At 33.7% G+C, this 27,201-nt stretch overlaps 1 protein-coding gene across 7 annotated transcripts in view; it reads right to left on the reverse strand.

The window, feature by feature from the left end:
• The window catches only part of LOC126716614 (putative disease resistance protein RGA3), a 98,712-nt gene extending 81,091 nt beyond the window's left edge, over nucleotides 1–17,621 (reverse strand). For 4 of the 7 annotated variants that reach the window (XR_007652166.1, XR_007652155.1, XR_007652160.1 and 1 more), the window contains exon 1: nucleotides 11,919–12,280. Coding sequence is in view for 1 of the 7 variants with exons in the window: in XM_050417461.1 (XP_050273418.1) it covers nucleotides 16,826–17,548 (723 nt within the window). In the remaining 6 variants the exon portion in view is untranslated. Of the gene's footprint in view, nucleotides 1–11,918; nucleotides 12,307–16,825 lie in introns of those variants that run through there. The other 3 variants (XR_007652157.1, XR_007652168.1, XM_050417461.1) reach the window with 3 other exon arrangements.
• Nucleotides 17,622–27,201: the final 9,580 nt, after the last annotated feature.

Below are 27,201 nucleotides of genomic sequence, written 5' to 3' on the forward strand. Positions count from 1 at the left end.
AAGCTTATGAGTAAAGCTTGAGAATTAAAATGTTTCAACTACAGGTTTATTACGGCGAATATAATGACACTTTTTACTTTGGAAATCAAAATGATTCTATCAATTGACAATAAAGCGAAAACTTCTCTTCTATTTCCCTTTTCTATAAAAGAACAATTATACTCGCAATTTTTAAGCTCGTCGAACCTCCAACCATCCAAATATCATTCTGGTGTTTGATTCCCAACCCATCAATTCTAACAAATTCTCAATAAGAAGTACAGCATATTGACAATTCTTTTAAGTGTTTCTGTAAGCTGGATATAAGACCATTCTTTCAATTAAACATTGTATGTAGACAAAATTTAATCTGAACATTATATAAAGAAATCTTGGACTAGCTCTCTTAATTCCCTGCAAATCGCAACTTATTTGCTATGATTTTAAACTCACATGGACACAGCAGATTAACATTGAGCAATACTTGTGGTAATAAATAAAAATTCATATTGACAATTACATAATTATATTGCTCTCCTTCTTTAGATAATATGAAAAGGCTAACAGGAAGCACCTTAGTATGAGAAAAAGAAGAAGAAGAAATAGGTACCTGTAGTAGATGAGATATGCAGAACCAGTCTACCAGAACCCAGACAAAAACAAAGGAAAAAAATGCAAATAAAACAGAGAAGCAAGTGAGAGTTGCTATTTCAATTGAAGCTATTGTTGCATGTTAGAGTACAAAAAAGTCGATGAAAAAAGTACATAATTCTCAATATATCCTTCTTTTAACTTCAATTCTCTTACCAAGAACACTGATGCTACAACTGCTTGGCAATTTTTATATCATAAAGGCCATATTAAGACCCTTCTAAATATATGTTCAAGTCAAGTGAAAAAAAAAAAAAAAAAATTCAAACCTTCCTGATGATGGGGAGAAAACAGAGGGCATAAAGGCTGCAAAGGATGAAATTGGAGGCCAATCTTTCAAAATCATCATCACTATAAAACTCACTACTGTAGTGCACCATTCTCCATGCTTAATTATAACTTCAAGCGCAAGTTGGTTTACTATGTTAATGACCCTTGTCTATGGTTTAAATCATACCAACAGATTAACACGGTGAAAGACCGCACTAAGAATTTCATTGGGCTGCTGCCGGAGCTTATGATGCTGTGGTGCCCGAGTGTAAAGAAGTATCTAAGTGTAATTACTAATTACAGATTTCTTGTACAGACTACATGCCTATTGTAATCACTAGGTAGTATTAGATGGAACTAGTGCATGTGCTCAATTGTTAATGCACGTGACAAATTGGTAGATTGTTAGAAGTAGTTATGCAAGCTGGCATAAGTAGTTACTGGATCAGTTAGTTAGTTAGCCACTGATCAGAATTATGCATGTACAAATACAAATAGGCCTTTGGTCTTGTAAAGTGATCATACAGAAATTAGTCATCAATTAATTGTTCTTTGTTTTTCTCTTCTCCCTTAATTCAAAACTCGATTTAAACTATAAACAACACCCATCATTTGAGTTCTTAACAGATAGCAAAAAACCAAATAATTGCATGTCAAAGAGTACCTAAACGACATCATATTGATATTTCAATTTGTATCTGAGAATTATTTATGGGTAATAATATAAAAAATCGTATTGATAATATTACATATATATTTTTGTACTTGTTAGATAGTATGAAATAGCTAACAGAAAAGGAAAAAGAAGAAGAATAACTAGGTAGCAGAACCCAGAGTTTATATGGTACATTTACTTTGAAAATAAGTTGCTGACTGTGGGGGAAGGCATAGAGAGAGAGAGTGCACCGTTTGGAATTTAGTTTGACGGTTTGAGAGTGAAAGTTGAGACCTGAGAGAGAGAGAGAGAGAGAGAGAGAGAGAGAATGAGAGAACAGTGAGTTTTGGATTAGACCGGACCAGACCGAAATCAGTTTTTTTTTAAACTCTTAATCTTCGCAAACATTTAAGAATAATTGCAATGTAAAAAATAAGGCTGGAGTTTAGTTAGCATAAACAATTATTTTTAAAATAAATTTTTTTTTATAGCACTTTTACTTTTATTTAAAGGAAGGATTGCAGAGGAGACTAAGGCTCATACCCTTAATTATTCAAAACCTAAGCTTTTATGACCGCGCATCCTTAACATGATGGTTACTTTATAAGTATAAGTTCAAATCTTCAAAAAAAAAGAGCAACAAAAAAAAAAAAAAAAAATCCACACTTTCCTCTTTCTTTCTTTTTTTTTTTAAACAAAATTAATGAATTGAAGAGCAATTTTTACTTAATGGCCCCTCATAATTTTTCAAAATTCTCCCTCTCCCTTTATTTTTATGAACAAAAACTTTATTTATGAATAGATAATAATAGAAAATTTCAACCTAGAACAACAAGAGACTACCAATTATGCTCACTAGAATCTATGAAAACTTTTTAAAATTAATATATATATATATATATGTTAAAAAATGTATAAAAACACTTATTTTTCATTTAAAGAATGAGTAGTGACCAGTGAGTGCGAAATCCCTAAACTCAGCAAACAGGATTGGCAATTGGGCTGCAAAAGAAAGACGTGATAACTAAACAACAAAGGCCTTTTAACTCTTTATGTCCACAGTCACCATCAATTTGATGTTTTGAAACGATAGCAAACTATTGAACTTGTATTTATTTATTTATTTTAATTTCTTTGCAAATAACGTCGCAACTTGTTGGAAAATGAAATTTGTTTTTCATCCCACCCAACGGAGTGAGAAATAAGCATATCACAGTCAGTTGCACTTTTGCCAGACAAAAATCGAAGAAGAATAAAAAAAAAAAAAAATCAATTCCTATAGACTAGTTGTACAGACTATCTCCAGCCCCAGAATGTCAATTCCTACAGTAGACTCTACTACTATGTATCTAGACGCCTTTGTAGTCAGTCACTTAAATCTATCTACAGTTCAATCACTAAGACAAAGAATCTATCTAAACCATGAAAATTAGCAAACTAAATTCTAAGCCCTAAAACATTAGGTTAGAATTTACATAAGATGAAAATTGGTCATCTATCTCACCTTTCATCTGCCACCATATTCTATGGATTACTCATGAAATGTGCCATGACACGCTTGCTTGCTGACAATATGAAATGGTAAAGGAATTTCTTCCACAGCCCTTCTCAAATGTGCATCCATGTGTGATAATTTGCTTCATCACAAAATGTACTTCCCCAAATATTAGCATGAGGCGAATATGGCTAGAGAAAATGATAAGGAAAAGCAAACAGATGATTAAGCAGAAATATTGAGATATACCTTACAATAGAAGAGTATATAATCTAACTAACAAAGCCAAGACATTTGTAGTTTCTTCTTCTTGCTTGACGATCACCTACTGGCTACTGTACATCACACTCTTCCATGTAAGAAAATACTTCAAACTCCCATTCGGTTCATTCTTGTCCATTCGGACCACTTAGGTCCATTCGGTCTTACTTCAGTCTATTTGGTCCATTCTGATCCCTTCAGTCCACTTAGGTTCATTTCAGTTTCCTATGGTCAATTTCAGTCTACTTTGGTTATGATTTGGGAGGAGAGGTTTGGGTAGATAGAGAAGCTGCTTTATTCGCATGTTAGTAGGTTTTTGATTAAATTACATTTTTCTCATGTTATTAAAGTCTTATATATATATTTTTTTAATATAAGTGATGAATTTACTTGTATCTGCTTTCTCTTTAGGTTATTCAAGACATATAGAAGATGAACCATTTATAAGGAGCACTAGAAATAAATTCCAACCACAAATTATGTTATTTACAAAATATCTTTTCTTATATAATAATTGAATGTAAAATGTATTATGTTTCCTAAAAAAAAATTACAAAATTTAAACATTTTCAAATAACAAATATAAATAGCTTTATATATATATATATATATATATAACGTATTATATTATATCAACTATATTTTGTTAGAAAATAATCATATTATTTTAAAAAGGGTTTGAGACTAACACTTATAAGTCTCATCTACTATTTTCAATTTTTACTTAACGAAAAAATAAATCGTCAAATTTTTTCATGTATCACGAAGTTTGCTACTAGTGAGAAGTAAAAAAAGATAAAAGATAAAGCAGAAATATCAAGATATGCCTTAGAGTAGAAGAGTACATAATCGAACTAACTAAGCCAATGTAGCATTTTTGTCTTTTCTTCTCGCATGATGGTCACCTTGTGTACTTCGGACACTTCCATGTAACGAAATCCTTCAAAGTAGGACAAGAAACAAGTACACACAATATTACTTTATAAATTGATAACTAGCAAGTACCAAACCCAAATAACTAAAATTTTTGATAAATAATAAAAACTTTTTTAAGCTTTGAAGGCCCCTTACATGATAACAAACCCAACCAGTACTTCATACATAAACGCAGCCCAACAGCTTCTTCAAGTCAGCAATCCTAACCTCCAAAGCCTCAAGCTTAGCCTTAGTCCTTACACTGAATAGCAAGTGGTCAAGAAGAAAATCCAAGTCAAAGCCTGGTTGTACCATCTCAAGCTCTCACCACATTGTTCCACTCTAGCAACCTAGTCTCATTGATGTGTCCAAACTTGAATGGTGGATGTCCATCAAGACCTCACACAGCAGGTTGATCATAAAATGGTCAGTGATTGCTCCAATCTTGAAGCCTGCAGTAAAGTCACCATAACTTCCCACTAATTGATCCAGCAGAATGACACAGTCTTGTTGAACATTAAATCGACGAAAGTCAGCTTGGGGGGCCCTCCAATGACCAAAACCGAGGGGCAAGTCTAGCACTATTTCTTGTGTTCGAACCTCTCCATGAAAGCTTCCAGTTCTGTCATGGTAGATGCAGCCATATTACCAACTCGCGTCAACATGTTGGAGTCAAAGCTCAAAACTCTCTCTGATGAAGCAAGGCCCTGGGTGGGTTCCAGCAGCAACATCCAGACAGTCTTGGTGAGCTGTACTGCCTTGCCCTTACCTGCAAAAGAGAAGCAAGGGCGTTAGCATTTGAAGCTTAAAAAACAAAAATAAGGATACTATTCCAAAGCCTGTCTGGAAAATGAATCACCTTGGTCCATTGATCTTGTAGCCAGGTGCTCTACACTTGCAGATTCTAGTGTCTCTGCAGCTCTGGCATCAGGAAACTTGGGATCTTCTGAGTCTGTTTCCATGGCTGTAACTCTGGCAGCAGATGCAATTCCTCTACAGATTCTAAAAGGGGATGAGAGAGAGAGGAGGGGTAATGGTGGAGCAAACACAAGCACTTAATAACGGTGTTAAATAAGGGAAGAAAGTCCTGGCAAGAACCAAAAGAGAGGGGAAGTCAAAATTGTAAGACCTTACCTCCTAGAAGCAAATATCCGCAAACATTTTTTCCCTTGGTTTTTCTCATCTGCAGCTGTAAAAATGAATGCCACTCAAGTTTCCTTAACAATATATGCAAACAAGAAGATTTTGCTCCAAGGGCCTAAATCCGGAAACGGATCTGTAGGTAAGACATCTTGGAATCACTGTCAACCACAGCAAGAACAGAATCCCACTGCTTGGGCTTCTCCCCAGAAATACACATAATACATATATATAATTATATATTCTTAGTAGCGTTCAAAAAATTGAAATTTAAAAGAAGTATCTGAGTATACAAATAAATTCTTCTTCTTAACACAAGCAATTTAAGTACTTTCGAAATCACATCCTATAATGACAAACTTGATAACCAGTCATTCATATTCAAACAACAAAAAGATAGGAAAAGAAAATTTTACAGTTATACATAAAGCCAGTTGCCAGGTTTCCTATTCATATGTCACTGCTCGACATTTTTTCATCTTGACATCCATGACATGTTACATTTATATTGTTGATTAGAGCCTGATCTTGAAGTATTTGTGTGTATGAATTGAATATAGAGCTTTGTAAACAAGGACAGAGCTTCAGCGAGAAGAGAAAGGGAGCTCTGTCGCTCTGCCGTATAAAGACTTGCTATTCTGCCTATGGAGCTTTCTCAATTAGCTATCTTTGACCACCAGAATGTAAGCCATGGATATTGAGGTGCGTCGTTGCTTAACAGCTTTGACCAGTATAAACTACACTTCTCCAATAGGTTTAGACTGCACAAGTTTTACAAACAAGTAGTTGCTTCAGGATCAAAGCGTAGGAAATAAAAAATTTCAACAAAATTTACTGCAAATACAAAGAAAATTTCTTATTTTGACATCAAAATGATTCTATAAATTGAAAATAATCACTAATCAGCAAACAATTAAAGTTTTAAGCTTAAACCCATCCCAAGATCAATCTGGTTTTTTTATTCCTCGTCCACAAATTCTCAGAAAGGAGTACATAATACAGACTATCATAGTAAATTTTCTGTGTGCTTGATGTAAGACCATTAATGCAATGTAGCATTATATTGAATTGAGGCCAAAGGAAAGGCAACAATATTTACCAAAATTCCAAATTGTGCAAGATCGACATAAATTAGCAATTCATTGACTATATTTAAAACTTACATAACCACATGGTGGAATGATGTCGAGCAATTTTATTGGAATAATGTAAAAATTCATAGTGATGATTACACACACAAAGAAGATAGGAGAATATACATACATACATATATATATATATATATATATATTGTATCTTTTAGATAACTTTAAAAAAGCTAACAGAAAAGTACCTTAATTATGAGGAAAAAAAGAAAGAAAGAAAGAAAATAAAATAAAAATGCAGACCTGCAATTTAAACATGATGATGAGTATATAAAGGACATTAAAGGCACAATAGATGAAATTTGAGGTCAATCTCAAATCTTCATCACTATAAACCATTCTCATGCTTGTAACTTCAAACACTCTTGTTAGGTTCTAAAGTTTAGGACTTTATGTATTTAGAACTCTAATTTGTATTGTTGGCAAACCATGATCAAAACAATGTGTTTAGAAGTATTTAAAGCTAGCTCAAAGTTGTAAGTCAATGTAAAGTTGGAATCGAGTGTAAAGCAAAAAGCACTGTGGCTTTCGGCCTGGCTCGATCGATCGAAGCTTAGGCTCGACCGATCGAAGTTCGGGCAGATTGGTTTTCTGCAGAATTTTCCAACTCAGCCCTAGTTGTTTTAAAACGTTTTTAGGGTTTCTTTTTTGTCCTAAGTATAAAAGGCAAACCCTAGCCACGTTTTAGTGTTGCTCATATTGCGGTTTGTGTAAATCTCTTGTGAGATCTAGAGGAGCTTTCCTTTACACAAACTTAGGGTTTTCAAGGAGGAGATATTCTTTACACCTTGATGATCAAAACAGTTGCTGCCATTAAAGCTTAAAGAATACACAAGCGGGGGTGCTTGTAGCTGGTGGGAATCCAAGAAAGAAGGAGTTCGTGGATTCGGAGCTTGCACGTGGTCGTGTCAGTAAGTTCTACTGGTTGGTAGCATTAGGAAGTCGAGTGGGGGTGCTTGTAAGTCCTTTTGTATGAACTTCGATTCTTTCAAGATAGTGGATTCAAGTTTACCTTGAGGATAGCTAGGTCAAATCCTCCCTAGGTTTTTACCGGTTTGGTTTCCTGGGTGATCATATCGTGTGTTATTTATTTTCTGCTGCTTTGCATGATTTGATCTTTATTATTGTGATAACCTAGACTTGTTTAATTGGACTAAGTAACAACTTGGCTAATTACCTAGGTTTAATCAATTGTTTAAGGGGTCTAAAAACTGTCAACTCTCTGGCTACTAAGAAAATGAGCTTCATCTGTGATCTGAATCAAGAGTGACAACCATACCCAACAGATTAATGTAGAGAAAGATATATGAAACTAGATAGTAGCATGCCAGATAGAGAACCTAAAAAGCTAGCAGAGGAATAATGAAGAACAAATTCGAGAAAATTTGGTCATTGGGGAAAAACTTACTTCCCTTGGCAGTTCAAAATCCATGCTCGCATCCCTAAGTGCTCACCGAATATCCTTTCTCTGTCCTCAGAGGTCTATTGTAAAGCATGGTATGTTTTCAAGTGGCTGGGATTCAAGGCTTATTCAGGTTAACAGGCATCATTAGAAGTGATTAGAATAATAATACTTTTAATCACAATGGACGTCAATGATAATGATCTAAAGTGAATATATAGTAGCCTAACCTTAAATTCAAAGAGCTATAACATGTTACGAGGAATTCCAATGTTTATGCATTATACAAGGGTTGAGCACCACACACTTCACACAAGCAATCAAAAGATTAGTAAAAAAAAGGTGATTAATACAGTAAACTTTACTACTATATTAAGCAGCAGAATGGTAATTCCTACAGTAAACTTTACTACTATGCCTTGCAACTTATTTAACTCATATGCAAGATGATTGGCATAAAAATAACCCAGAAAATATAATCCTAATTCCTACGACAAAAACAGAGCTACAAAAGACTTTATTCAAATGAGAAGCAGCAATAAGTGTGGATTTGATAATCAAACAAACAAATGGAAGTTAAAGGAAAAATATACCATATAATATATTTTGCGAGACATGATCTTCCTCACTTTCCTTTGTGAGTGGTGGTGTCAAGCTCGTTCTCATTTCCTTCCTCACTGAATCCTTGATGTTCCTGATGGGGTTTCCTCTTTGAGATTGTTCTTATCTTCCTCATCCGTTGTAAATAATCTGCCCATATGGTATATGTTAATCTGTTGGTCTAATGCTATTTGTAACAACTAGAGGACTTTGTCTATGATCTGAATTCATGAATGACAAACAGAAGAAGATTGTTTAGGGATATAATCATAGATTACAGTAGGAGATGAGCTAGATATGACATTGTCAATAATTTTAGGAGATTTAGCTGCTAAATCTTTTGACAGTACTCCAAATTTCCTACTGAGAAGAGTACTCTTTAACACAAGTTTCATATGTATAGATTACAATTTTGTAGCAACTTCTTAATATCACATGGTCCAGTCCTTTCAAAATCAGGGAACTTTAAAAACTCCAATTTTAGCTCCATAAAATACAAAACAAATAAAATGGTAAATAAATTTACATTACTTCATAAACCACAAAAGCCGCTCTTGAGCTATGTCTACTCCCATTAAGTAAAACTGATGAGATTCAAATGAAAAACTATCAAACAGATATACTGGAGCAGTTTGCAAGGTCGTGGCAGCATTGAAAAGTTAAATCTTAAAGTTACTAGTGGCAGCGAAGATCTTTTTAGTAGATTCCTCAATCCTGAATGCTGTAGACAGTTTCAAAGGTGCTACTAAATCTCCTGTTCTCCCAATTATGGTGACAAAATAAAATTTCAGTCATTTGCATAACCATTCCCTCTTAAGCAAGCTGTGCTTACCTATATGGACCGTGGTTTTGAGTTCAACCTGCAATATAACCGGTTAAAGGAATGAGAGTACAAACAGATACCATAAAACCATTTTGAAAAGATTTGCAGGTAAGATTGTTTCGTAGCATTAAACATACACTAGTGCAACTTCTAGGATCACTACCTCCATAAAAAAAGAAAATTAATAAAAATAAAAAAGAAAAAGCTAACAGTGTTCATTGGCTATGGATTGTTTTCGCATTACCCAATTTTCCTCTATAGATTCTGTAATAGCAAAAAATGAAAGCCAATATCTATTTTCACTAAATTTTATTCTTTATTTAGAAAATATACAACGCTTTAAGCCATAATTAATTACTTAGAAAATAATCAATATGAGATAACAGCCCTCCTTTAAGGAACTTCCTTTTCAATTGTTAGGAAGGTATCAAGGTAAGCTAAAGTGCTTCTGATGGCTAATTAGACAAATGCTAAGCAACTAATAATATTCAAGTCAGATACATTGCATTGATGTAACTAACCATATTCTTGGTTTATGCAATATCTTTATTTTAGTTTTTAGCCGTAGAACTAAAAAAATCAGATATACTCTTGATACGGTTTCCTACATCTTTATAAGGTTGAATTTAATCAACCATCTTGTTGGCTTTATTCTGTGCCAAATTTGCTTGTGTTTCAGCAATTAGTAACCCTGTATTTAGGTGAGATTCTTGTAAGGGTAGTGAGTGAGATAGTATGAAGAAATGCTTAAGAGTGTGCAAGAAAAACAGAAACTCGCAACTGGATCTCGCGGGTGACTCGCGGCTGCAAGCCATTAGAAACTGCACACGTGCCAGGCATGCCAGAAGTTGAAGCGTCATGCTAGCTGGAGCACTACAAGACAAAATAGGACAACTGGCCATTCAGTTATCTCACGGCTGGAACTTGCGACTCAGTCAATCCGCGAGCGTGCCCTGTTTTGAAAAACCTGACCTTTCACATTCCATTCTCATTTTAGTATAAATACTCCTTATACCCACGAAAGAATGAGAGCTTCTAGAGAGAATTTTGAGAGAGAAACCCTAGAGTAAAACAAGATTGATTCATCCACAATCTTCACATAAGAGACTCTTCAAATTCCTCTACTCTCTTCCTCTCCATTGTTAAATCCTTGAGAGGCTTTTTATCAAAACCTTTTCTCACCATATCCATTATTGTGAGAGGGCTGTTTGGTGTTTTGGGAAGCAGTTAGGAAGAAACCAATTTCACATTGGTTGATGCTATGGTTAAGTAGCGGAATCTGGGAAGCTAGAAAAGAAATAGGTTCGGCGCAACCAAGTTGGAGCAAGAAGCTTGAAGGGCTTAGGTACACTGGGTAGATTAGGCTTGGAGGGTCTATTGTTGTTCATGTATCCCAACTACATTTTCTAGTGGATTACTTACTGCTTGGAGGGCGGCGAAGAGGTTTTACGCCGAGGGCTTCGGTTTCCTTTTCAATAACACATCGTTGTGTTGTCTTTATATTTGCATCTCTCTTCCCTTAATCTTTGCCTTTTATTTTCTGCTGTGGATGTAATTTTAATTGGCTTAGATTGTTTACCAATTCTATTTATAGCTTGTGTTCATTTTCCTCACACTTATTGTTTATCATAAAGCTTGAATTGGTATTTTTGTTATTGGGGGTCTAAACGTTCAAGGGTGTTTTATACACTATTTGAACTTTCAATCTTGAAGGAAATAAACCACACGGTGGGGGAAACTCCTTGTGTGAGATAGATGGAAATAAGAAAGAAAAGAAGTCACAACAAACCAATTAAAAATTTGATTCACTACCAAGAATGGTGTTCTGTGATCGATACTTGATCCAATGTATTTGTAATATCTTCATATCTCTTGGTGATTGCTTCCCCACTTTGCACCCTTCCATGCCATGAAACTCTTATGCCTCGTCAGAAAACGCACAAAATATAGACATGAGAACTTGATACAAAGCAAGTACATAACTCTATAACAATAAGATTAGATGAATTAAAAAAAGGATTGCGTGGTTTGAGCCATGGGTCTCCCCTATTTATTCTTGTCGAATGAAAAAAGGATTCAAGCATTCAAAACATTCCTAGACCCTTAAGTATTGAAAATAAAAGTTACTGAACATGGATTAAAAGGTAAACGTAATTGCATCTGAGGAAGAGAAAAACAGGAATATAAATCTACCTATAGGTGAATCAGAATTGAACTGCCAAGAGCAAACAAAAGTAAAATGGCTTCATTTCCTTTTTCTTCTTCTTTCCTTGCACATATTGGTGACTATTTCAGGTAGTTCCAGTTTTGAATGTCATTCCAAATTGGTTGACTAACAATGATAGAAAGAAAAGCAAGCATTTCTCATCTCATTCCCCTCCACTCCCAGTGCTAACATTCCACTCTTCCCTCTCTTCCATGACACAAATCTCTTCAATCACTAAGACAAGAAATCCACACACCTTTTTTTTTTTTTAACAATCTCCTCAATGTATAACACTAAACCATGAGAATTAGCAAACTAAATTCAAAACCTAAAACATAACATGGGAAATTACATAAGCTGAAAACTAGTCAATTACCTAGCTCACCATTCATCTGTCACCATATAATATGGATTACACACGATATGTTCCATGATGCACTTTGTTGCTTCCATTATGAAAAGATAGAGAACCTGCCTTTGTGGTCCTTTCTCAAATGTGCATCCATGTGGGAAAATTTGATTCATAACAAAATGTACAGGCCTAGATATTAGAATCAGATGTTTGGTTTAAATGAGGCCAAAAAGAACTAAATATTTAGCATGAGATTATCAAGGATGGACAAAATGATGAGGAAAACAGATAGATTATTAGGAAGAAAATATCGAGATATACCTCATAGTGGAGTAATAAATGATCCAACTAACAAAGCCAAGGTATATGTAGTTTCTTCTTCTTTCCTGCTGATAATGGGCCTCCTATACTTTACACTTTTTCATGTAATGAAATACTTCAAATTCTAAACCAAGAAATAAGCATATGATATTTCTTTATAACTTAATAAATAGCAATTACCTAAACCTATAACTTTTGAATATTAACAAATTTATTTTAAAGATTTGAGGGCCCCTCTCTCTCTTCTTAAGACTAGTGTTACATAGATTTCATTTCATGTGTCTAACTTAGATTGACTACAAAAGAAAACCAATATGTCTAGTTAAAATTTTAGTAACATTCATTCAGGTATTAAATCTTAAATTTAATCTACCAAAGTTTTTGTTATTATCTTTTTGAGGGAATTTTTGAGAAATGAATAGGATAATTAATTGAAATTTTGGTTAAATAAAAGAAGATGATGAAGAAGAAGGTGTTACCCATGACTGGATCAGAATTGCAATGCCGAATCAAGCCGTTGCTGAACTTTGCTGACACATGCATGATCACAAATAATTTCTCACCATCATCATCCAAAAATCTGAACTTGTAGCTAAATTTATGAACACTGAAAAGGGGGAATTTCTTATCTTTTATACCCAAAAAAAAAAAAAAATCTATAAATTAATATCATAATATTTTGCTTGAAATTATTTCTTACTTGTAAATTGAATAAACTCACAACAACAATGATTGTGAAGAGACCAGCACCTTTCAACCATTGACACTTGGGGAACTAGAAAGCTGCAACTTGAATATGCGTTGCATAAGATCAGCAAGTAATATCAAACAAATGGTACCACATCAGCGCTTCCAAGTGAGCATTTAACAAGTAGAGGAAATTAACTAACATCATGAAAATGATTGTGCCACTATCTTGATTATCAATTCTATTCAAATTATAATGAATATTTTGAACTGTTATAGACTCAAATCCATGGAAAGTGGGCCAAAAGCTAGAGCTTGAAGTTTACCAGTGGAAAACATAAAATGGTATTCAGTAGGACACAAGACGTTACTGCTTCAAAATTTAAATGAGCTGAGAATTAACAATTACAGAAGTACATGTTTCAAAACATTAGGTTTATCTTTGTTGAAGTCCGATCAATGTGGACAGAACCTCAATCAGTTTATAGAGTCACTCAACAAATTTATGGAAATATTAAAGCATTAACGAATTTAAAAATTTACTCAATAGGAACCATCTGAGTAATTTCCATATAAAAGGTGACTGATCTTATAATTGATAGGACAAATGTTAAAATATTATAAATGAAGTGTGATAAGAAGTTATTATTTAATACATATATCAAAAGCACACACAAAAGAGAACATAAAATTGAATTGTTGATGTCAGTGTCTTTGAGATTTTGGCCAAAATCTTATTTTAGGGGATTTTTGACAGATAAGTAGGATAATTAATTGGTATTTAGTTCTAATAATAAAAGAAGACAAAGAAGAAGAAGAAGAGTTTGAAGAAGTTACCCATGATTGGATTAGACTTGCATCTCTGAATCAAGCCAAGAAAGAACTTTGCCCACACTGACAAATCATCTTTCATCCAAAAATTCTTTGATAGGAATTTTTCTTCATCTTATTTTTTGAGCCTTCTCTCAGTAAACCATGAGTTATTTCAAATTAGTCTACATGCCCAAACATAAGGAAATTAGCGAGGGCAATTGGAATTGTTTTATCTATATGCAAATAATGAGCAAGATTTGTTGTTGTGATCATTTTTTATTAGTCTAAACAATTTTAGATATATCACAAGATGACTGAATATAAACAACCACATGCTTTGCTTTTATTTATTTAATTTTTTTTTTTTGGAGAAAGAACCACATTATTTGCTAGTTATGAGAATACGGCAAAATACAAATCGTCTAATTCAAATTACTCAGAATCTAACTAAAGTTATTATTAAAATTTTAATTTGTGGGATTGGTTGGCAGTCAATTAGAATATTAATAGATATATTTAGCAAAATAAAAGAAGATGCGCAAAACGGAGATCACGGGAACCATTTTAATTCAAGAAAATGAGGAAAACCATAAATGAAATAGAAATAGGTAGACATTGGAGCTATTTACTGTCTATACATATGAAAATGAATGAGATTTTTAAGAATATTCATTTGGATATTTATTAAGCAATTTTAGATAAATAACAAAATAATCCAATCTAAAAAATAAATTGCCTAATTCAAATGATTGAGAACCAAATAAATTCATCAACCAGCATTTTTTTTTTTCCAATGGAAAATTTTGACAGAAAAGTAACATTTTTATTAATTTAATATTGATACATTTCAAAATAAAAGAAGAAGACCAAGGAGAAGAAGCGTTAGAAGGAATTACCTTGAGATATGAATCAATTTTATACTCTCGACCATCTCTTTGCACATACTTGTAACCGATCATGATGTTAGGGATGTGGGAAATCTTGGGCCATTCCTCTCCTATCCCTCTTTTGTAGCGTTCCTCCAGAATTTGACAATTTTGGATCTCTAAATGCTGTAATGGAGTTGTATGAAGGAAGTTCAGCAGCGACTTTAACTTTGGGCAATTCCAGATACTCAAATGTTGAAGACTTGGCATTATAGCGAATCTTTTGGTACAGTCTTCTTCTTCTCCTTCAATCCCATTCCATTCTTCCCACTCTATTAATTCGTAAAATTCGAGAAATATCAAATTTGGGAATAGCATTATTGATATATCCTCTTTCTCCTTCTTTTCAGATTCTTCTATTCCCATAAATTCAACCCCTAAATTTTTCAATCTATTAATCTTCTCTATTCTCAATGATTCGAGGACCGGAAGTTTCCCCAAAGGAGGCAAATGCTCTATAAATAAATACTCAAAATTAAGTTTTTTCAATTTGGTTAAGGACACTATCCAAGGAGACATTGTCGGTCCCTTGTAGTAACGAATGCTTAAATCTTCCAAGTTAGGAGGTGGCTCTAAGGCATTCAGAACTAATGCATCCACCCCCCTTGTTATTTCCTCAAGATCCCATTTGTTTGGGTGAAACAATAGCTTCAAAGTACGAAGGTTTATCTTCTTCTTCAGTTGTGCATTCATGGCCTCACATTGATCTACCTCGTTCTCCAACCCATTTATTTGAAGAGTCCCTTTAAGGTGGTCCAAATTTCTTAATTCTCCCAATTTACATCTATCATCCTCACCATTTACGTGGAAATACTATAATGTTCTAAGAGAAGTCAATCTCCCAAACCCTCTTGGAAAATTTATATTTGGATCCCTATAGGTTTTGCAATCCAACTTAAAATGTCTTAGGTTTATTAATTTATACATCCCTTGTGGCAATTTTAGTAACCCACCAGCAAATTTAATATGCAAAATTTGTAAATTGCAAAGATTACAAATGGTTTCAGGCAATGCATCTCCATAATAATTGACTAAATAGAGATACCTCAAATGTTTGAAATTTCCCACTGCATCTGGAAGTCCCATTAACATACTATGATATCCACAATACAAAGTTAATACCCGTAAGCATCTAAAATACTGGGATAAAGTAAATAAGTTATAACCACCTTCAAGTACAAAAATGAGGGTGCGTAAATTTTTTGCACTACAAATGGACTCAAGAAATTGGACATCTTTGGAAATTTTTAACCACAGATGACGAGCATTTTTATAATCTACTCCCAAGTCTATGTCACTATTGATTGTGAAGCATTCATTTTTTGATATCAATTGTGCAAAGTCATGCACTATGTCATGCATTTTACACCTTATTATCTGGTCATTATCTTCATCTTTCTCAAAATCTTGGAAGAAAGATCGTATAGCTAAATTTTCAAAGTACTCTCTAGCAATGATTTCTATCTCCATATTTGCCTTCGACTTGATATATCCTTGTGACATCCACATAAATACCAACTCATCACTAGAAAAGACATAATCTTTCGGGAAAACAGCGCAAAATGAGAAACATCGTCTCAATGGTGAGGATAAATCATAATAACTCAGTAATAACAGTGCATAAAGACTTCTTTCCACATCTTCAAATTCCCAAAAATTGTTATCCAAAATACTCTTCCATTCTTCTCTACTTCTCTTGAACCGCATGAGACTCCCTAGAGTCTTAGCGGCAAGTGGCAAACCTTTGCATTTTTCTACTATTTGCGTGCCGAGGTCTTCTAGTTGCTCACGTTGCTTAGGATCCCTATCAAAAAATGCTATTTTACTAAACACCAACCAACAATCTTCTTTAGACAATTCCTCCAGATTAATTATGCTCACACTTCCCATCATCTTCGCGACTCTGCTTTTACGTGTGGTGACAAGAATTCTACTGCCTTGGGCAGCACATTTGAGTGCAAGTTTAAATGGCTCCCACATTGTGGAACCTTCAGTCCACACATCATCTAAGACAAGAAAGAACTTCTTTCCCTCAACTTCTTTACAAATTGCATCCAATAGAGTTTGCAATGCAGTCATGTTAGGGGATTGAGATTCAATAGATTCAAAGATTTTTGTTTCACTGTGCAAAGTAGTCATGTTGGGGGATTGAAATTTAATAGATTCAAAAATTTCCTTGGCAACCTTGCCCTGATGGAAAGGGTCAGAAACACAAACCCACACTTTTATCTCAAAATGTGCCTTCACCTCATCATCATTATAGGCTAGTTGGGCAAGAGTAGTTTTTCCAATACCACCCATGCCCACTAAAGAGATGACATGGGGGTTTCTTACTTCTTCACTACCCTTGCCCAATAGGATCCTCACTAGATCATCCCTAACTTTATCACGACCAAGAATTTCAGACACATCAACAAAGGAAGTTGTTCTTGGTCTCTCAACTTCTTCATTGCCCCTAGTCAATACAAACGTGTACATCTTTCCCTCTCTATCGATCTCATCTAATTTTTCATTAAGTTCTTTTATCTTATGAGCAATATCACGATGCTGCAAAAGAGTAGGAACTGAGATGAGGGGCCATACCTTCCTTTTCTTAGCGGCACTGCTAGTTTCAGCTTTTTCTTCATCTTTTTGTTGTTTCTCAATCTCTGCTTTGATCATGGCAGTGTTCCACTCATCCAACACGTCATCCATCAGGTAGGATACGTCTTTGAGCTTATCTAACCAAAGCTTCACAGCTTCCTCCTTCACTTGCCGTTTCTCTGCATCGTTTAGCATTGCCTGGATGGTGTGGAATTTGCTTTCAAGCTTCTGGACTTCCCCCTTGACATTAGCAATTGACGTGAACTCTGAAGTAATGAGAGAACTAAGCTGGTCCTTGAGAGCAGAAACAAGAGCCCAAGCCATAGTTAGAAGTTGGAAATGGAAATTTGTTTGGTTAACACGAGTACAGAAAGAGCAAATGGCCACTGCTTGATGAAAGAAGTGATTAAAGAGGAGATTAAAGTCGGAAAATGATGTAGCCAATTGATCTTTTAACTTAGCCCTGCTCTCGCTTTTTATATGGCCCACTTGACTCCACTATTCTTTATGCTGTCATTATTATTATTATTATTATTATTATTATTATTATTATTATTATTTTAGGTGAGAAGTCATGATCTTTTTTATTATGAACTATTCTATACTTCTCTGTTCTTTTCTATTTTGTATCATTTGATGGCGTTCCGATTACAATTTATTACTTTGTTATTGGTTCTAATTTGTACTATTATTGATATTAATTTTTATTATTTTTTGTAACTCCTCATAATTTTGATACCAATTTATTCTTATACGTAAATTAAAAAGGGAACCCACAATTAGATGGATTTAATTGGTTTGGACCTAAGATATTTAAATTTGATAAATTTTATGGCAAAAGAGGCCCAAGTGAGATGGCATAACTATATATATATAGGCCTTGATAAGTTAAAAAAAAAAAAAAAAAAAAAAAAAAAACCCTAGCCTTTCACTTCTTAAGCTACACATGTATTTACTAATGGGGCTTCCTTTTGCTTCAGCCGTCTATTGAACTTTGCTTTTCTTCACTGTGGCTGTGAGTGGAGACTACGGGTACGGTTCTCTCTTGCTCTAAACTCAGGAAAGTTGAATATTTAATAGCTAGCAATTGTCATGAATCTAGACTATCATTATATTAATAGAAAAATGGCTCCTATAATTGTTATTATATTAGATTAGGAATGGTCAATATGGCTATATGTCAGAAAAGGATACTCCACCTACTTTGAAATTGTACCTAATAGAGTAATAAGCTTGGACCTTATCAATTCAAGTTTGTCACCATGTGAAAGAGAAAAGGGTTGCTTTACGGCTAATATTTATCTTCTTATCATCCTTCCAGTGACGTGTATTTAGCTCTAAATTATTGTAGAAGGCAGCAATGCTTTTCAAGCCTAGAATATCTTGTTAGCCCCTATAACGTAGGAATAAGAAATTATATATTATTTAAGTTAACCAATTTGCTATCCACGCACTGCCATTGTTCAGAAAATTGACTAGAAATATCTTATGTTTTGTGGCATCAAGGGATTTATGGTGGCAAATATAGGCGGACACTATAATTAGAATAGTTGTGAAAATTTTAGAGACCTGATTGACAAGTTCAAGCGTCAAACAGGGCATTTCAATGCTCCCATTTATCAATTTAATAACTGCAATCCCAAGTAGTGATGGCCATGAATTCAATAGCCAAGCCCACTAGCAAAGCTGAAATGTATTTCAAAGAAACTAGACATCTTCGTAGGCCTTAATGATGATAGATTAAACTATTTAAGTGTGAAAACTGATTTTAAGTGGGAAATTGTGCATTGATGGACCTATCTTTGGTGTTGTTAGGTTCTAATTCTACTTATTTGTTGTGATTCAAGGAAGGTTGGTTTCATATTTTTGGAACTAAGAGGTAAGTGGTGTTTACTAATTTTGGGGGGTTTTCCCAAAACAGTGTTGATTATTAAACTATTTTATAGTGCACATTGACCATTCATTTTATGAAAAACTTGTGGGACAATCTAAATTTATTTAAACTTGTATATGTGAATATATTTTTATATTTTTGAGAATTATGAATAGATTATTTTTGTGAGCATATTGAATATGTTTTGAAAACCTATGGCAAGTCGTGATTAAAAGCTCAGTATTGTATTTAGTCCTTAGTAAGGGACAATCATACTGCAGCTAGTCCTTAGCAAGGGACGGTCCTAGAAAAGGAGACAGTGCACATTTGATAGCTCCTTAGTAAAGGAGTATACTATTGAGGATCCAAAGAGGAAGCTCCTTAGCAAGGGAGTGCACCTTTATATTCCAAAGGATCCACCCTTAAGAAATAGGGATGAAAAGGAGGTTCCAATCCCAAAAAAGGGGACAGCACAACCCTGTCAACGGGGTGTAAACATTGACCACAAGAAAAGTCTAGGAAATTGTTTATACGATGGTGTTGATATATATATATATATATATATATATTATGATGGCTCACAATATAAAGATATATAAATATAAATATATATATATATATATTATATTATATATGAAATACTTGATGATAAAATATTGATGAGTTACATGTTATGAATTTGTTGTAAGAATTATTTATTTGAAAGGTTTATTCCCACACCCCAATGTTAGTGAATTCCACTTATTGAGTTATCTCACTCTCCTTTATTTCCCCTTACAAATACATTAGAGAGATTCTTGGAGTAGAGATTCTTGGAAGACAACTGTTACAAATTATTTTGTGGAACTAAGGATTTTATTATTATTTTTATGACATTAAACATTGTACTGGAGAATTATTTTGAGGATGTTTTGTCTTTGGTGGATTAGAGCTCTGACATTTGTGATGAGATTCTAGGTTGCTGGTTACTTTTATTTAATATTTTTTTTATGGATTATTCAAATTGAATAGACTTTTATTGCTTATGATTTTGGGGCATTACAATTGTGGTATCAGAGCCAGGTTATGATTCTGTAGACACTTGAAACTAGGTTATGATATTGATTTTTGTTAGAGCATTTGGTATTTAGGTTATGTTTGATGAGAAATTTTGAATAATTTTGGCAATGTTACTTCTTATGTTTAGTAGTAATAATTGTTGCACCATCTATATTTCTTGATTTTCTTGTTAACTAGGTATCATGCCACCCAAAAAGAAGAGAGTAGCTAATTCCAATAGGGAGGAACTTATTGTTAATTTGCGAAGGTCAACCAAAGCATGGGTTGATACTAAGGATGAAGTCACTCAAAACATGAGAAGAAACCTAGACATATGGATTATGACTTGTTTGTGGCCACACCTATGGGTGATTCCTTGGTGTGTAATTCTATGCTTGAGTCTTGTGTCATCCAAATTGAGGATGGGGAAATGTTAGCAAATTAGATTTTGATGGACATTTATGACTATGATATAATTTTGGGAATGGATTGACTAGCAGCAGAGTGTATTTAAGGGATTGCACCAATCTTTTGTGAGAGACTGAAATCCTGCAAATTCCTTTCACAAGCCAACAAGCTAAAATTTTTCAAAAGAATATGAAACAATTTATATGAACTTATGGCAGGAGAAATATAATCACATAACCTAGACTGAAACACAGAATGCTTAAATTTCAATTTATGACAATTAAGACGAATGTGACCGAAGACAGCACAAAAGTGACAAACAGGAACAAATTTAGGAACATCAGTATTCCTAATAGCAAATCTAGTCACAGATTTCGGTTTTTGCCTCAACAAAGAACAATTTGTCTAATATGACCAACAACACCACAAAGGTGACAGGTAGGCACAAAAATAGATTTATTATGCTCTCTAACAATAGGTTTAGACATATGTTTAGAAACTTTAGCATCTACATTAGAACTTTTACCTTTGTCTAACAGAGCAAAATAAGCTTTTTCTTTATTATTCCTCTTGAAATGAGGGATATAAACTTTATCAATTTTAGGCTTAAGAGAAACAAAAACACTTTTATTATCAATAGCAAGCTTGGTACTAGTCAAATTTTCAATTTTAGCTTTAGATTCAACTAACTCTTGTTCCAAGTTTTTCATCTTTTCATCTTAAGAGGAAATTTGATTTCTCAAAAATTCATTCTTTTTATTAGACTCATCTAATCTCACGATCAATTCCTCTTTTTCAAGATTAGCCAATTTTAACTCTTCCTTGAATTTCTTAGCAATTTTCATAGATTTCAATAATTTCTTATGGAGAGTTTCACAGGCATCAAAAAGATCAACAGAAACAACAGTGTCCTTTTTATTCAAATCATCCATTAAAATTATCCATGAAAACAGAGATCAAGGATCAACTCTTAGATCAAAAGATCTAACACAAAAGAGCTACCTGCTTTGATACCACTTGTACGTTTTTAGACCTCTTAAAAGACAACGAGATTAACCTAGTTAATTAGCTAAGTAATTACTTAGTCAAATTATCAGATATAGGTTAACATTCATATCATTAGAAAGTGCGGAAAATAAATAACACAACAATATGATTACCCAGGAAAACCAAACAGGTAAAAAACCTGGGAAGGATTTAACCTAACTATCCTCAAGGTAAAACAAATCCACTATGAAAGAATTGAAATTTACATAATAGACCACTAACATCCTATTGCTACCTCGAGTAGGGAACTTACTACCATGACCACGTGACAGCTCCAAGTCCAAGGACTACTTCTTTCTTGGATTCACATCAAGCACAAGCACTCCCGCTAGTATATCTTTAAGCTCTTGAAACCACAACTGAATTAATCATCAAGCTCTTGACATAATCTTGATTCTTGATAACCCTAAGGATATGTGAAGGCAAACACCTCTAGATCTCACAAGAGGTTCACATACACAGCATAAACAACAACCATAAAATGTGGTTAGGGTTTTTCCTTTTATACTTAAGGCAAAACATAAAACCTTACACATCAAATGGGCTTGGGTTGAGTTGGAAAATTCTGTAGAAAAAAAATTTGCATGAGCTTCGATCAATCGAGTCTAATTTTTGATCGATTGAGCTAGGCAGATTTACACAGTAAATTCTGTAGTACACTCGATTCTAACTTTACACATAAACATTCTTTGAGCAAGTCTAAAACAAGATTAAACGTTTTGATCATGTTTTGCCAACATTACATAATGAAGTTCTAATACAATTAAACCTAAAGTTTTAGAGCCTAACAATTAGTATAAAATTTGATAACTTGTATAGAAATGAAACTTTTTAAGAATTTCACTATGAAAAAGGTAAAAATGAATTTTATTAATTTTATGAAAGATCGCCATTAAACATAATTTTGATTGAAAGTACTAAGCTTTTTTTTTTTTTTTTCTTTTGGTGTGTGTATATATATAACTTATCAAATAAAAAAGTGTGTGTATATAATAATAATAAAAAAATAAGCATGTGTATATATGTGTGTGTGAGAGATTGTCTTGATAAATATATTAGTGCTGCAACTTGGCCCCCCCAAACAAAAATTCCTGGCTCCGCCCCTAGTTTCTAACCATGTACATTATGGGTATAACACAAGTATATAATAATGAATATTCAATCATACAAAGTAAGTTCTTTATTAATTAGTAGAATATTTTCTACTCTACACTGGTGTGGACTTCATTGACCAGAGTTGGCCCTCAAATTTCTTAGATGGTGAATTCCATTGATGCTTTACTCACTGAAACATCTGTACGTAGGACTACCTTTAAAAAATTTTGAGTGCTACTTATTCCATTATAAAGTATATATTCAAGGCTTCAAAATGAATATAAATTTGACCAAGTCATAATATTGATTTATTTTGGACTATAGTTCTTTTTCTTTTTCTTTGTCCTTCATGATGGGACCCTGGAAACAATAAGACATTTGAAACCAATCTGACGCTAATGGTGACTTGTATGGTTCTCAGAAAGTTCAAAGACTTCTAATTCACTCAGTAACTTCTCTGATATTGCAATGTAAGAAGCAATAATTGAAAAACTTATTTGATTATTTACTGAAAGTTAACAAAAATACAGTGAACCTAGAAAAAGTGAGTCTTTAAAATGAAGAATATATGCACATAAATTAGTAAGTTAATAAAAAAAATAAAATTATAATCCTCCATTTTAAGAAGCAAAAGAAAACAATACTCGGTAAACCCAAAACAAAAAGTGATATTAATAGTGAGTCTTATAAGGTAAGGATGATGTTATTTCTATCATGATTCAACTATGTTATTAATGGTGGTATCTCTAACAAAAATGTTATATTAATACCTGTAGACATGTCAAATTCTAGAATAAATTGGGTAGAACTATGCCTTGCCGCGTGGTCCAGAAAAGCACAACTTACCTAACCACTAGGCAGTAGACGACTAATTATATCTAGGTCATATATGTGAATAAGAAGATCACTTAGGTAAGACCGTGGTTTGCCACATTGGTCACCCCCTGCCCATTTTTCATTTAGCAAAAAAAAGAAAAGAAAAAAAGACTCTGGTTTACCACTTAATCCAGAAACTGAGAAAAAGCACAGCATATAATTACCTAAGCTAAGTAGACTACTAATTGAGTTTTGGCATTATATTCCATGTATTATTTGTCTTTCTCAGGCAAGATCATATGTCAACTAGAAGATGCTTCATTAGTAAACAAGAAGCATAGTTTTATTACGCCATGCAGTTGGTCCTTCCCAAGCTTAATTCCTTAATCTCAAATAGCTAAGACCCTTCTCAAACCCAATTAAGCATGAATCGTAAGGAGAATCGCCAAGTTAAATGAACCCAATTAAGCATGCATTCACCACTAGCTGATTGGAGATTATTTACACTCTACACTATCACTTCGTTCACCTTCAATATTTTCTTAGCTTTATTATGATCAGAAGGAAAAAAAATTCCAGTTTATGGATAAACTCACATGCGTTAAAGTTAATTTTTTACGTACAAGGTAAACTATCAGACAAATTCTTATGTTTCCTAATCTTTTCGTGCACTGGGACTGGGGGGTCAAGATAGTACACTGCCAATGGCATTCTTTGTAATATCTCATATTTATTGTTCGAATCACATCTCCCCATTTGCTTTCCCCTCCCCCACTTCTAAAAAAAAAAAAAGCAATACAGATGTAGTGTTGGATTTTACCTTTTCTTTAAAGGTTTAAAATACATTGTTGTTTTTTAAAATTTTCCTACTAAGTGCTTTTGGTCCCTAACATTCTAAGTAGTCAATATTGTTCCTTGATGTTTAATGGTTCCATCTATGAACTTTTAGGTGAAAACACCATTTGGGTTCCTATATTTTGAAGTCACAGTCAATTTGATCTTTATATTTTCGTAGCAGTCAATTTGGTCCTTATTATTTTCAATTTACAATCAATTTGGTCTTTACATTAATTTATTAACGAAAAATGCTTACTGGCAAACAGATTGCATAATTGGCATAGTTGAAGGTGACCTGGCACAGCCACATCAACTAAAAATCCAATTTAGATCCACTTTAGAAAAAATTGACAGAATTAACTATTCTCACCGTTACTCATTTGACCCCTTTACCTTCTCTATCCAAAATCAATCACTGCCTTTTACTCTCTTCTTATTTCTCACTTTCATCTCTCCCTCCACCTCCGCTGCCCAGAAATTCATCTTCCCCATACAAAACGATGTGGTATTTTCAAACAACCTAGACTCCTTTAAATCTTGATCGCACCATCTAGGCGAAGTAGCTTTTCAATATTTGTACTCCAATTGGACAAATTGAAAAAGAAGTGATCTTCTTTATTATAGTTTTTGGTGGATTTGGATTTGGATTTGAAAGAAATATTCTTAATATAACCCCATGCAAATTTATCAATAGGGGTATCTCTCTACAGGTAATGTTTTCCAATGTAATGTCGTGGAAACTTCTGTTTGAATAACTTGCAATTGATTCCACGGAAGGCAACATCATCTTGCTAAATAAACCCATAGCCCCAAAGTCTGGTTACACATACCAAACCAATTAACAACTAATTGGTAAGAGTTTATCTCCAAAAAAAAAAAAGGGGGGGGGGGGGGGAACAGTATTCTTTTGTAGCTCTTGCAAGAGTAGTGAAGATTTGATTTCTCAATAAAAGCCCTACTAATTTTCTTCTTTTGTAGCTCTTCATCTTTCGTTCCTCTCCAAACCCAGATCCATGTCGTCCTTGACATCTTTGCCACCGACTACCACCATCACAAACATCGTTGGAGACACTCTAGAGACCAAAAAAGAAAGAAAGAAAGAAAGATTAAGTTTCGCTGCTGGAAATATCGTGTTGTTTGGTGCGGGGAAGGGGATGAATAATTTTTGGGCAACGAGGTAAAGGAAGAGATGAAAGTAAGAAGTGAGAAGAGAGGAAAAAGGCAGTGATTGATTTTGGAGAGAGAAGGTAAAAAGGGGTCAAATGAGTATCAGAGAGCACAGTTGATGTGGTTGTGCTAGGTCACCTTCAACTAAAGCCAATTATGCAATCTATTTGCCACATTGACATTTTCTGTTAGTAAATTAACAGTAGGAACCAAATTAATTGTAAATTGAAAATAACATGCACCAAATTAACTGTTATCAAAATATAGAGAACAAATTGATTGTAACCCCAAAACATAGAGACCCAAATAGTGTTTTTGCCTAACTTTTATTAGTTTCCTTGTTTATAAGAACTTTTTTGTTATTACAAAATTGCACATTGGTTCCATCTTCGGTTGGGTTTTCTTTAATTCAATTAATCCATAAATTGGAGAGAGAGAGAGAGAGAGAGAGAGAGAGAGTCAAATAAAAAAAACTAACAAACTAACCAATTACAACTTCATGGTAACCACAATTTTTTGTACCACCTTTTATACAATATTCAACCTCTTTGCCCTTTTATTTTTATTTTACAAATTCCATGACTAGTAGCCTAAAATCTTTTTTTACAAGTATTTGTTGATTGATGTACTAAGAAAATTTGTTGTGTTTAGTAAGATCGGTTGTAATTGATCAAGTTATCATGCAAGCAATCAATCTCAAAATACACACACACCAAATTTTACGTGGAAAACCCTCTAATGTAGGGGGGAAAAACCATGGGACAAACCCGACCAATCCACTATAAGGAAAATAGAGCTTACAACACTTAAGTTTATGCTTACAACTTTGAGTACAAAACAAATTGGGAAAATACAAGAATATTAATTCTGTAGGAAAAAATAAAATCCAACCACAAAACCTGGAACTTAGTCAGGTACCTAACTCACCTTTAGTGTTTCACCATGTGATGTGATATGCAAGCTCTAATGCCACTATGAAATGGTGGAGTTTCTTCCATAGGTCTTTCTCAAAAGTGCATCCATATGTTAGAATTTGCTCGAGTACAAAATATGCTTCGCCACATGCTAGAATTTGAGTTCTAGTTTAAACTTGACCAAAAGAAAATTTTAACATGAGGGTTTCACATATAGAGAAAACAGTAATGAAAAGGAAAGCACGTTATGATAGAAGGTTAATAAGAATAGGATTTAGCTTACATTAAAAGAGCACAATAAAAAAAAATTGGTCAATTATCTCGTCCTATAGCATCACTTGATTAATTATTTTTTTGAGAAACTTATAACTAAATTTCTAATCACTAGGCATGAGAGTCATCATAACATGAATAAAATGTGCAAGATTGACCAAAGAGATGAGGGGAGATAGTTGAGTTGAACTAGAAGGAAGAATCCAAAGGGTTGAATATGCAACATCAAATACATGTTGATTTCTGTCTTAAGAGTTGACCATGATAGTTTTAGGCTGTTCTGTTACTCAAGGTCCCACGAGAGTACCCTGTAGCTAATTTTGACAAGGAGGCTATCAATCCCTAAAAGAGATTATACACACCAATATCTAAGGGAATAGGCATTTGCTTATTCTTCGGTTGCAGGGCTGGCTCAATAGGTGATGTAATTGATGCAATTGCCTAAGGCCCCCGAATAAAAGAAGGCCCCACTTGGAAAAAAAAATTATATATATATATAATATATTTAT

Source organism: Quercus robur, chromosome 3 (assembly GCF_932294415.1).
Source record: "Quercus robur chromosome 3, dhQueRobu3.1, whole genome shotgun sequence".
Classification (NCBI taxonomy): Eukaryota; Viridiplantae; Streptophyta; class Magnoliopsida; order Fagales; family Fagaceae; genus Quercus; species Quercus robur.